At 35.9% G+C, this 12,219-nt stretch overlaps 1 protein-coding gene across 2 annotated transcripts; it reads left to right on the forward strand.

Annotated features, from left to right (window-relative positions):
- The first annotated feature begins 32 nt into the window (after positions 1-32).
- On the forward strand, positions 33-12,008 carry LOC109055180 (interleukin-12 receptor subunit beta-2-like). 2 transcript variants are annotated; one of them, XM_042758448.1, is made up of 16 exons: positions 61-199; positions 498-607; positions 1,476-1,724; positions 3,054-3,168; positions 3,304-3,479; positions 4,555-4,688; positions 5,733-5,874; positions 6,423-6,508; positions 6,908-7,109; positions 7,245-7,415; positions 7,514-7,612; positions 8,134-8,289; positions 8,498-8,635; positions 8,742-8,841; positions 8,935-9,019; positions 10,391-12,008. In XM_042758448.1, exons 2-16 carry the CDS (start codon positions 538-540, stop codon positions 10,760-10,762), a joined length of 2,295 nt encoding a protein of 764 aa, XP_042614382.1. In that variant the 5' UTR covers positions 61-199; positions 498-537; the 3' UTR covers positions 10,763-12,008. The 2 variants fall into 2 exon arrangements, with proteins under 2 accessions (XP_042614381.1, XP_042614382.1); XM_042758447.1 differs by lacking the exon at positions 498-607 and having other exon boundaries at positions 33-199.
- The last annotated feature ends 211 nt before the right edge of the window (positions 12,009-12,219 follow it).

A 12,219-nucleotide genomic window follows, 5' to 3' on the forward strand; every position in this document is an offset into this window, starting at 1 on the left:
TAAGTGTATCCTACAGTACACGGAGTGTAGAAGTTACTGATGTCACTGGCGCTCGTTCGTTACAAATCACACAGGACGTCGCGCGCTCTCTGTTCTTCAACAGGAGAGGGAGGAGATGCGCTTGACGGCTCAACTGCCACATTACAACTCACAATCAGCACCAATGACCAAACCGAACAGTTCTGTCCCATGGGCAGGGGTAAGTATACAGCTATGTTATATACCATCAAATCTTGAAAAGTGTTAAAAGTGTTATCTCAACTGATGAACCGTTCTGGTCTTCAAGTCTCAAAATTACGCGACATTGACGCGACGTGACAAACGCCCTTCTATCGTAATATAATACGTGTATACTGCTGAACTATACAGCTTCGTTTGTTGTAGAGCACGTTATTTTCCACCTGTCTAGCTAAATGATAAAAGAGTGACTTGAATTTCTCAGTAAGGAAGTAAAATGGGAAGGTAACGCTTAAAATCTCATGAATGGTTGTTCACAGAGGGTCTTGTGAGTTTGTGTGGTCTTCAGCACTGAGCTCGATGTCTTCTGAATGTACGTGGTCGGTCCTTGTAATGTTGTGCTTCATCCTGGCTACAGGTGCACATGGAGGTATGACATAATTATTTTCAATTTAACGGGATTTTCTTTAGATTTCAGTTCAGCTTTTAGATTTAGTTTGACTTATATTCCAACAAACCACTTTTTTCCCCATTAGCCTATTTGAAGCTCTTGGAAACTGTATCATGTTTTCTACGTTCGTTCTTGCTACTTCTCAAAAAGCATGAAAATAAAATTTTGTTAATATTATTTGATGCTAGCTACAGGCTCAGCGACATTAAGGCCTTTAAAAAAAAAAAAACATCTAAAGTCATGTGCATCATTCTCATTTCTAGCATAGAATGTTATTAAAGAAAAAAGTACATCCTTTCGTGTTGTGGTGGAAATGACACTGTGGCTTGACACCATGACTTTTAAAAGAATTTGCAGATTTGGTGATGCATGTTTGTTGACTGTTGGATGTTATTATCAAAATAAATGACAAAGAGAGTCCTTAAGACTAAAATTGTCTAAAGTTTAAGAAACACAAATACATGAGATTTTATTTGGTCTAAATATCAAAACATATATTTTAGAACAGCGTCATCAGTGAGAATGTGATGCATTGAGAATGTGGAATTGAAATAAGACATGCTAAATTTGGCTTCTGTGTTCAGATTTGTATTTGAATTTATCATAGTTTTAATTAAGTTATTATACAAAACACTTTTAAAACTTAAGTATGTGAATACATATTTGGGATTGTGGTGGACAAAATGTAATAATTTAAGAATTAACTATTAATAAGTGCATATGACTGTTGTAAATAATGGGGAGTGCAGAGGAATGTCTATGATGGTTACAACCCTGGTGCAAATATCCTGCGCTTTCCTGTGATAAAACAAAATTTATGCTTCCTCTGTGTTTATGCTTCTTGCAGGAGCTGTGTGCACTGTGAGATCAAGCAAAGGTGAAGAAGTCCTCTTAGGATCCAGCTTCACCTTCTCCTGTATCTTTAACAAGCAATGCACCAAACTAATTTTTCGGAATGGGACGCAAATTAAATATATAAAAAAAAACATTTCAAAAGAGCTGTCTGTGAACATTGAGAATATAACAGAGTTTAACACTTTGAGCTGCAGGTGTGAGGGGAACCCAGAACCATGTGGAATCGACATCAAACCAGGATGTAAGTTTGTAACTTTATATAACATGTCTTTATTTCAGGGTTTCCACACACATGGAAAGTCTGGATCACTAAATTTCTATAGTGACTATGCATTTTCCAAGTTATTCTCAGTGCAGTCTTTATATAACGATTTTATCCTAATCTTAAATTATTGGAAAAGTCTTGGAGGTCCACTGGTTCAGAGGTGTGGTAACCCTGTCTTATATCATGCCACATTAGTCAACTTTGCTAGAAATATGTTTTTTTAGAGATGCAAAATAAAGACACCTACTCTTAGTGACAAATTATGTGCACAGAAAAAAAAGTGCTTGTAAAGTGTTGAAACTTATTACTGAAACAAAATTAGTGGGAAAAGTCGACAAGTATGATTTGTTCCACCCAGGGCTGTCGCAGGGGGGGTGTGAGGCCCAATTGTGTGTGTGGGGGTGGGGGCTGCTATAGAATAGAATGCAACTTTAACATCTGATTGATTGTGATGCCGTGCTCACTGACATGCTTGCGCACGAATCCTGATCATGCACACGCTCATAAGAATTGTAAGATCTACTGCATAATAATTATAATAATAATAATAATAAAGCAATTAAAGGATTAAAAGTGAAGGGAATTAGTAAATAAGAATGCTAAAATAAGTTCCAAGTTTTTTTGTACTTATGAAGTAGTTATCAATTTACACTATTTGAAAATAATATTTTATTTTAAAATGTGCACATTCACTCTTATTTGTATGTCTAATAGTCAAACACGCAAACGTCTTTTGTCACGTTCATTTATGATTTAATCATGATCACATATTTTCAAATCAAAACTCACTAAAGAAAAATCACTAGATAGTCTATTACTGTCGGTCGCCGAACATTTCTATCGTAAAACAGTTTTCTAATACAGTACTACTTACATTTTTCCACGAACTCTCGTTGCATTGTGACAGTGACAGTAAGACCCACCTTCTTTGATTTAATTGGATCTCGATCATTCTGACACTGACGAGCGCTGATGGACCACTGAGGCAGACCAGCCTAAAAGTTTCACTTTTGAACCTTTTTGTCATCCTAACCACAAACAGCTTTACTCAGTCTTATACTGTCTATCAGCTGTGACTATTTTAGTCTTTTGAAGGACAAAATAGGTGGAAAAACAGATATAAAAATTAGACATAAACAACTTAAAATATAGGCCGAGAGCGAGGTCCTCTAGAGGCGCATGGCCCTGTGGGGTCGCACACTTCGCACAGCCCTTGCGATGGTACTGGTTCCACCCTTGGCCAAGGGTGGAGACTCTGAAACTTTGAAGTTCTGAAACTTTCACAGTCATGTGCTTCTTTTTCAGACCCTCCAGACATTCCACAAAATCTCACCTGTGTTCAAAATATGAATTCTCACAATGTCAGTTGCATTTGGACAACAGGAAGAGGTACCATAATCGACACCACATGTCAGTTAAGGTTAGTAAAAAGAGTCAAATCAGCTTTACAAGGAGGATCTTTAGGTTTACAGATCATATGATACAACCAAAAGCAGAGACACAAGTAAAAGTCTCATTAATTATGTTACTTGATGTTTTCCCTGTGCTTTTTCAGGGTTCATGGTGACCTGCACCTTGGCTATAGGAGTATTATGAACTCTACAGGATTTTGTCACTCCACGTTCCCCATCAAAAGCTCAGTAATGTCACAGCTCGTCGTGTGGCTCAATGTCTCTAATACCCTGGGCATAAAAACCTCAGGTCCTCACACCATCAACCTCATAAATATAGGTAAAGAAATTCCCAAACACATAATTTCAAACAACAAAAAGAGTGAAACCATTCAGTTGAATTCACTGTTTAGGATTATGTTTAATATGGATGATGGAATTTATTAACTTTTGACAGTTCTCCAAAGTCTTTTAACTACACCCTGCATTTGTTGCATCCTTAAAAAAAAAAAAAAAAAATAGACAAAGTTTTTCTGTGCACACCGAAAGCAGAAATGCTGCATGATGCATATCACAGCCAGTCAGTACAGTGTGTGGATGAGATTTTTGTTTGCTACTTGTAAAATACTAAAGCAGTGGTTCTCAACCATTTTATTCAAAGGCCATTCTCAGTCTTATTATTTACAATACAATATTAATATTAATATTTACAATATTAAAATGTGCAGATTTTTTTTGATATTTTATTCATAATTTCTACCTGATTAAATATTTTAGAGTTTGGCATAATTAAAAAATTCTATTCATTATAAAAATGTTGATGGATTTTTTATGATTTTACTCTTTTTACCTGTCTTTCTTGGTCTGGAGATATCACACTTTTAAAATGAGGCTGCCTCATATATCCAGGTTTTCTAATACCATGGAAAAACTTTCTTAATTAGTTTAGATTTTTAGTTGTTTTAGATTGTGTGCTTGCTTGTTTTGTCTTATTAAAAAAAAGAACTCGTCTTGAGAGCCACTGCATTAAAACTAGAACAAAAACTTCTCAGTTTCTCACCTAAGACTGTCCATGTCGTAAAAAAAAACAAAAACAAAAAAACAGAAAAAAACAAACCAAGAACAGACAAATTGTTGGCTATTTATGACACAAATGATCTGCATTGAAGCTTTTATTGCTTGTCATTTTGTCATGTTGTTTCTGGTTAGCAAGAAGTGTTGGGGGATTCCAAAAAATAAAAATTGGGTCAGTTTTATTGAATTGATTGTTTTTACACCAACCCACTAGTTGAGTTTATTATTTCAGATGACTGCAGCAAAAGATCTTATCTTGACTTCATCTAAAACCAAAAAGAATTGGACTGCATTTCAGCTGTAGACTGAAAATGATGCAATGTTTCTCTGTTTATTTACAGTAAAACCCTCAATGCCTGAAATCCTTAATGTGAGCTGCTCCTCCCGATGGTGCAGCCTACACATAGACAATCACAGCATGAACTTGGTTGAAATCCAGTACAGTGCTGTAAATGTGATCTGGGACACCTTCCAGGTAAAGCTTCTGATTCTAAAATGTGGTTTAATTGTTCAGCATCTTCATTTAGAATCAGATTGAAGTGGTATTCAGAGTCAAAGCCTTTGTACCTGCACACCCCTCCGTCGTCTATCTTGGAAAAGCTGATAAATAAAAATGCAGAGTTGCAAAGATCGATTCATAATGACACAAACAAAACCCACAAAACCTCACCGATTAGTTTGGTCGTCAAACCACAAGCCCTCCATGATGACTCAAAACTGGAATAAGAAATGTCAAGAAAGGGGTTTTTCACAACCCTTATCATTAGGAAACTGAACCGCTGACTGTTGCTCATCCCACAACATAAGTCTTGATGTCTCGTTATCAATGAAATTATTTCAGTAACTATTCCATACAGTATAGGTCAGCCAGCTTTGCAGGAATACAAAACGTTTTGATTATGATGAAGAAATATGTTTGGAGATCCAGAGATGGTTTCATTGATTCTAAACCTAAAGATGCTTTCCACTGGTGCTTAAAGGGATGGTTCAGCCAAAATGAATGTTTGTCATTTATTCACCCTCATTTCCTTGGAACACAAACGGGGAAATTATGAATCAGTGTATTGGCATTAGTGACATCAAACAGTGTGTGATTCATTCATAGATGCCATGTTGTATTTAACTGTGAATGAAGATATATATATATATATATCTAATGAATATATATATATATATATATATATATTATTTATATATATATATATATATATATATATATATATATATATATATATATTTATGTATATATATAAAATGAACAGCAAATAAATGGTATTCTTTTAAACTTTTGATTCATCAAAGGATTATGAGAAATGTATCACAGTTTCTATAAAAATATTAAGCTGCACAATGGTTTTAACTCCATCTACATTTGTTTCATGCAAAAAAAGATGCAAACATTTTTAAAAGAAGCATTCAGACATTCTTGACAGACATTTTAACAGTAAAACAGAGAAATCTTCCTATTTAAGAGATCACATCTGGTGAGATAACACATTTGATTATGTTGTCTCCGCAGAATAATGATAAGAGCAGACTGAACATATCCTCACTGCATCCGGATACCATGTACAATTTCCAGATTAGGAGGAAAATAAACCATACAGTAGGACTGTGGAGTGACTGGAGTCAACCAAAGCGAAAAAAAACAAAAGAAGAAGGTAAGTTATGAAATATATGACTTGTAAGGACCTTCATTAAGTCACATTTTGTATTTATAGAATTTTGAAGGCAGCTTAGTTTGTATAGTTATTTTGAGCTGCTCTCTCTTTTAAAGTCATCAGAAAGCAGAAGGGATCAAATGAATGTAGTTAGTTGCGCGTGTTCTGGTAAGAACGCTTCAGAAGTATGATGGTGTTAGATAAGTTGATTGTACTAACGTGGGATAGTCACTACTTGTATGTCTCAGGTGCTTGAGAAAATGGGGCAAAACTAGCTAAAGCAAACTTGAGTGGTGACTGATTCAATTAACTTTTTAGTGTTGCTAGACTTAGTTGAAAAGTGATTGAAGAGAAGACTTTCAAATTTGACGGAACTGCACTGACTTTTGGTTTAACTTAAAAAAAAAAAAAAAAAAAAACGTGTAGAAATTCTTTTAGAGAAATACATCCCACAATATATTGATTATCAACAATTTACATGCCAAGTGAAAGAAAAAGAGCATGACCGATTGTAACGGAACTGTTTTTATTCTTCTCTCTCTCTTTAGCTCCTGATAAGGCGCTTGATGTATGGTACCTCCAAGAACTGAAACCCCCAGAATCTAAAAGCAAGTGTTTCCGCATATTTTGGAAGGCACGTAACCCTCCACCAACCTATTTTCTATTAATGTTTTATTTAGCGGTGTACATGCTACGGACAGGTCCCTACACAATCCCCTCCCACTTTACTTTACTTTTCACACAGGCCCTTAAAGGTCAAACCACCACTAAGCAATGGCTTGCTTGTGTGAATTGCATCTTCCCAAACACACTGTTAGTCTGAAACCAAAAGTTAGTCGACAGTTAGTTTCAGTTTACAAAAACTGAGTAGGGGCTTAGAGGAAATGATGGATTTGAGAATTCTCTCTTTTAGAGTCATGTTTGTGCCTCATGTCATTAATGGCTGACTCTATCACAGGTCAGATGCATGCATTCAGACAAACTGAACTGCACAATAAAGATTGCCTTAATATTCATATTTATTATGTTTTAGGAACTGAATATATCAGATGCCAAGGGGAAAATTCAGAGGTATAATATAAGTGTCCTGGAGCAAAAGGGAAAGAGTAACTCTATCATTGCAGTTCCACCCAGCAGAAATCAGAGCATATGCTGCTATAATTGTTCTGTGTCAGTGTCCGCAGTTAACTCAGAGGGTCAATCTCCTGTCAAAATCATTCAGCTGCGTCTTCCAGGTAAGCCTTTGGTTTCTGAAGTTTTTGCAATGCTGAGCCAAATAACTGTGGTTTAGTCCAACTTTAAAATAATAAAAAGATGCTAAATGCTTGTGGTCAATATGCAAAGTTAAGCCGTGCTTATTGTGTTCACAGGTCTGCATACAGGTTTACTGTCACACAAGCCATTGAATAATCATAGCATTGCCCTCTTCTGGCCCAAGTTTGACATTGCAGGCACTGAGTATGTGGTGCATTGGTATCCAGTTGGAAACATAGAGGGGATTCAGTGGATCAGAGTGGTGGATACCACAGCTCACATTACAGGCAGGTTTAATTGGATGGTATGAGTTAAGACCAGTCAAAATAAGTTGGTTGATTTCCAGACTGTAATAGAAGTACCTTTTATTCTGTTGTCTGTCCAGGTCTGCAGCCTCAAGAATGCTATCAGGGTGCAGTTACCGCTCTGCGATCATCTGGTCCAAAAATGGCAACCATTAAAGGCATCTCCTCATGGCAATCAGGTTAATTCCTAATGCTTATTCTGTATAAATATTCATCAAAGTGGATTAAATAAACACATACACAGTTCAATGCACATTCAAAAGTTTGGAGTCAGTAAGATTTTGAATGTGTCCAACTAGGACACATTAAATTGATTGAAAGTGACTAAAGATTTTTTTTTTCAGCAATGGATCCTGAATAAATAATGGTTACCACAAAAATATTAAACTGATATATTTTCAACATTGACAATAATTAGAAGTGTTTCTTGAGCACAAAATCAGCATATTAGAATGCTTTCTGAAGGGTCATGTGACACTATAGACTGGCGTAATGGCTACTGAGAATTCAGCTTTTCCATCACAGGAATAAATTGCATTTTAAAATGCAGTAAAATATAAAACAGAAATATGTATATAACACAAACACTACTATTATTTTGACTGTATTTGTAATAAAATAAATGTAGCCCTGGTGAGAATATACATAAAAATGCACGACTCTCCTTATCATAATCACTGTTTCATCTTGGAATTCACAGCTCCAGAACAGGGTCCAGATCCTGAACTTCACTGGAAGAAGACAGAGAGCTCGGGCGTGGCCTGGTCTGAAATCCCTCAAAAGAAGAGAAGAGGCTGTTTGAAAAAATACACTGTCTACTTGATGGACAACTTGAAGGGAGATATTCACAATTTCAGTAAGATTTATCTTATTTAAAGTGAGTTCAACAAGCATTAATTGGGGATAAATGTTAAAATGTATAACATTGATACAATATTTTCTGTTGGCTCCCAAGATTTCTTTTATTAAGCAACATAAAAAGACTGCTCGCTTGGGATGTTCATCAATTACAGTGCTAAATCAAGATATTAGTTTTCTGATGTGGTGCTACACTTTGGCGTTAGGTGTAGACCATCCAAAGAGACAGTATGTCATCAGTGGTCTGTCACCAAGACAGTGTTACAATCTGTGGGTCACTGCCTGGACTGATGCAGGGGAGGGACCCAGAGGAAGTGTTCTCCCATTCTGCACACCATTAGACTGTATGTATTTATGTAGTTTATAGCACTTCAACATCATATACTGGGTTTAAAAATGCTTTTGTGAAAAAAGATGTTGGTAAGAGTGACCTATGTCATCCTCTTTCAGCTGAGAAAATGCTGTCCCTCGTGATCCTGGCTGGTGGAGCTGTACTTTTGGCGTGTCTAATCCTCCTGTGCATCTGTCAATTCTCTTCTGTCCACAGAAGGTAAGAATCAGCAGAATGCCTTTAATTAAAAAAAAAAAAAAAATTGCTGTTTTTTGTGATTTTAAACACTGCCATGTCTGTTCTGCTCGATAGATTCTTATGCTGTTGCCAGTGTCTGCTGCCTATTATTCCAGATCCAGCAAACAGCAAATGTGCAAAGACGTACGCTGATGACCAGGTAAATGTATGGAAATGCCCACGCAGGCTGCAAGAGTTTTGGGGCCAGTTGCATGAACTTCCTAGACTAGTCTTACAAGTTGGTCATCTAAGTTTTTTTTTTTTTTTTTTTTTTTTTTTAAGACTGGTTATAATTTTAAGTTAGTTACATAAAAATGTCTAATTTGAGAACAAAATGTAATTACTTCTTAAATGTATTACCCCTTGACTAATTGCTAGTTGGTAAGTTAGTTTTTAAGACATATTCTTCAGGGTTGGTCACAGTAGACTACAATAAATTTCTGTGGGCACTTTTCTTTTATAAAAATATTAATTCAACAAATAATAATAAATAAATAAATAAATAAATAAAATACCCTCACATCCACTTTCCTGCACTGCCACAAACCTGCAGTTTTAAAGCTTGTTCTTTTAAGAGGTCATACTATGATGTATCAATCTTCTATTGTTCACACATGATACTAATTTGCAAGCCACCCAACCTGTACTTTGGAAAGCTTTGAAATGCAAAACTTCTTTGCATAAGCTTGTGTCTCCAGAATTCTCATACATACGAATGGAAGTGAATGGCACGAAAAGTATAGTGTGACCGACTGAAAAGCTTAACATAATGGCTGTTTATGCAGCTAGCCCCTGATATACAGTACAATAGCACAGGGACTTTTCATTCTTTGTATGAGCCCAATGGCATGCAGAGTTGGGTATTAACTGATTACATTTAATCTGGATACATAATTAAGTAACACATTTGCATGCTCAGTTATCTGAGCTTGATCACATGACATACTGGTAAACAAATTATTATTATTATTTTTTTTGTCGTTTTATTTTGATTCATGTTATTTAAAAATGATTTATTTTAATTTTAATTTTTAAGATGTAATTAATTATTAGCTTTTTATTGAACTCACAAAACCCCTTGCAGTTCCTTCCAAAAACCTGCTTGATAAAACTTGATGTAATGCAATGTTTAATGCACTTTATGTTGTTAGTAACAATGAATGGAATATATTTTCTTTGCATTTTTATATCAATATGGTACAAGATTATTCTGTTTAAATCAATGTGATAAACGAGTTAGATCAAAAGTAATCTAAAGTAGTCTGATTAAATGACCTAAAATGTGTAATGTAATGGATTACGTTACTAACTACAATGTTTGTCATGTAATTTGGAATCAACACTTTTCACATACTGTTTTTTGCCTCCCACATAGTAGGGAGGAAGGCATATTATTATAGCCTTTTCCCAAACCTATTGCAGTATTGTTATTTTGTTTAAACATGGAATTGGATTTGTTGACTAAAATTGTGTAAATGTGAACTATAAATGTAATTCATTCACCAGTTCACACCTGTTCCCCTTCCCACAGAGTGAAATTAAATTCTATCTAGACCAGTGGGATTCCAGTGTGAATGAAGAGCCTGATAATGTGGAGGTTGAGGAAGTTCCGTATCCCTCCATCTGCACCTACATCAAAAGTTTCTCTCAGGAGTCCAGCTCCTCTGACGCCACCCAATTCACCAGGATCACAGACATCATGGAGGACTACATCTCCACTCATGGGGCAATAAGTGGAGGAGAGGAGGAAGATGAATATGAAAAAGGAGAGAGGAGTTTGGATGAATTTGAATTCTTCCCAAGCACTCACAGCCCTTTCCTGGAGCCCCTGGTTTTAACTGGAGGAAAGCTGACACTGGATGTAGTGAAAATAGACTGCAGTGAATTTCTGGATTGCACATGATTCTCAAGAGGCATTAAAATTAGACCCGACTGTGACTGTACTATGGATGCTGAAAAATAACCATGGACATCCCAAGAATAATTTGTCAGTCAGAAGGACAAACTTTTTCGTCTTTCTCATATCTGGGCATCTCAAGCTAATGTTAGTCCTTTTAAAGTCGTAATGAAACAGAAGTAGCGACAGATACTGTGATGAACATCCAAATGAAATGTATCAAATGTATGGCAGGGACTTGCTTATTTCTATCTGTTGTTGATTGGATGGAAGTAGATCTGAATGCAAGCTTGCAGTTGATTTTAAGGAAGGGGTTAGTTTAAGTGGATCACATGTTTGGAGAAGCCTGGCATAGAAGTCTGTTGCTTCACCGGAAGATTGAATTCTATTTTAATAATAAAAAAAAAAAAAAAAAAAAAAAAAAAAAAAAAAATGATGTCATAAAAAAAATGCATGGATGAATTAAGAAATAAGAAAATGTATTAATTTTAATTTCATGCCAATTCTAAAAAGCTTATATGGCTGTGTTTGAGGAATGTGATAACGGGTGGCAAATGGTTGAAACAAAAAGGTTTACTTCTCATATCCTTTTAAGCACACATGGCCTGCCTCAGCTACTTATCTCTGAAATGCAGATGATCTAACACTGGTAACAGCCGATCAGGAGTATGGATACTTAATGAATGTAACTTGAAAAGGTTTAAGGCCATATTCAACACAGTTGTTCTTTCCACTAAAACACTCAGCAGCTGTCCAACACTAACTTTAACACTGTAACTTTTGAACTCTTTCACAACAATCAAGAAAAAAATTGCACAAGTTTCAATATCAAGGCAGACTCGGTACTCATATCTTCTCTCAATGCAAGATGTTTGACAGAAATACATTTGTCATAATCACATCTGTTTTTCATCAGCTTAGCTGAATACTGTCTTAATGTAAAGTTTGTATTTGCATGTAAACATGTTAAATCGGGAAGTCGTGCCTAATGGTTAGAGTTTGACTCCTAACCCTAAGGTTGTGGGTACCACGACTGAGGTGCCAATGAGCAAGGCACCGAACCCCCGGGCACTGCAGCATAAATGACTGCCCACTGCTCCAGGTGTGTGTGTGTTCACTGCTGTGTGTGTGCACTTTGGATGGGTTAAATGCAGAGTACGAATTCTGAGTATGGGTCACCATACTTGGCTGTATGTCACTTCTCACTCACTTAAAGTCAAAGCATCAAAATAAATATGTTCTCGGTTTTGGATATGTGTGTGGTTTACTGTCACTTCAACTTTAAAATTATATGGTAAAACTGTTTGTGGACAGATGGCAACACATGATTTTAGTCTATAGATAGACATTTTACCAGTCAGCCATAAATAGTTGTTCCTGTGTATTGCACAAACTAAACCTCAATAATAAACTAAATTGCAACATTTCTAAAGGAAATGGGAATAGCCAGCAACAGCATACAG

This window comes from Cyprinus carpio, chromosome A6 (genome assembly GCF_018340385.1).
Source record: "Cyprinus carpio isolate SPL01 chromosome A6, ASM1834038v1, whole genome shotgun sequence".
Taxonomy (NCBI): Eukaryota; Metazoa; Chordata; class Actinopteri; order Cypriniformes; family Cyprinidae; genus Cyprinus; species Cyprinus carpio.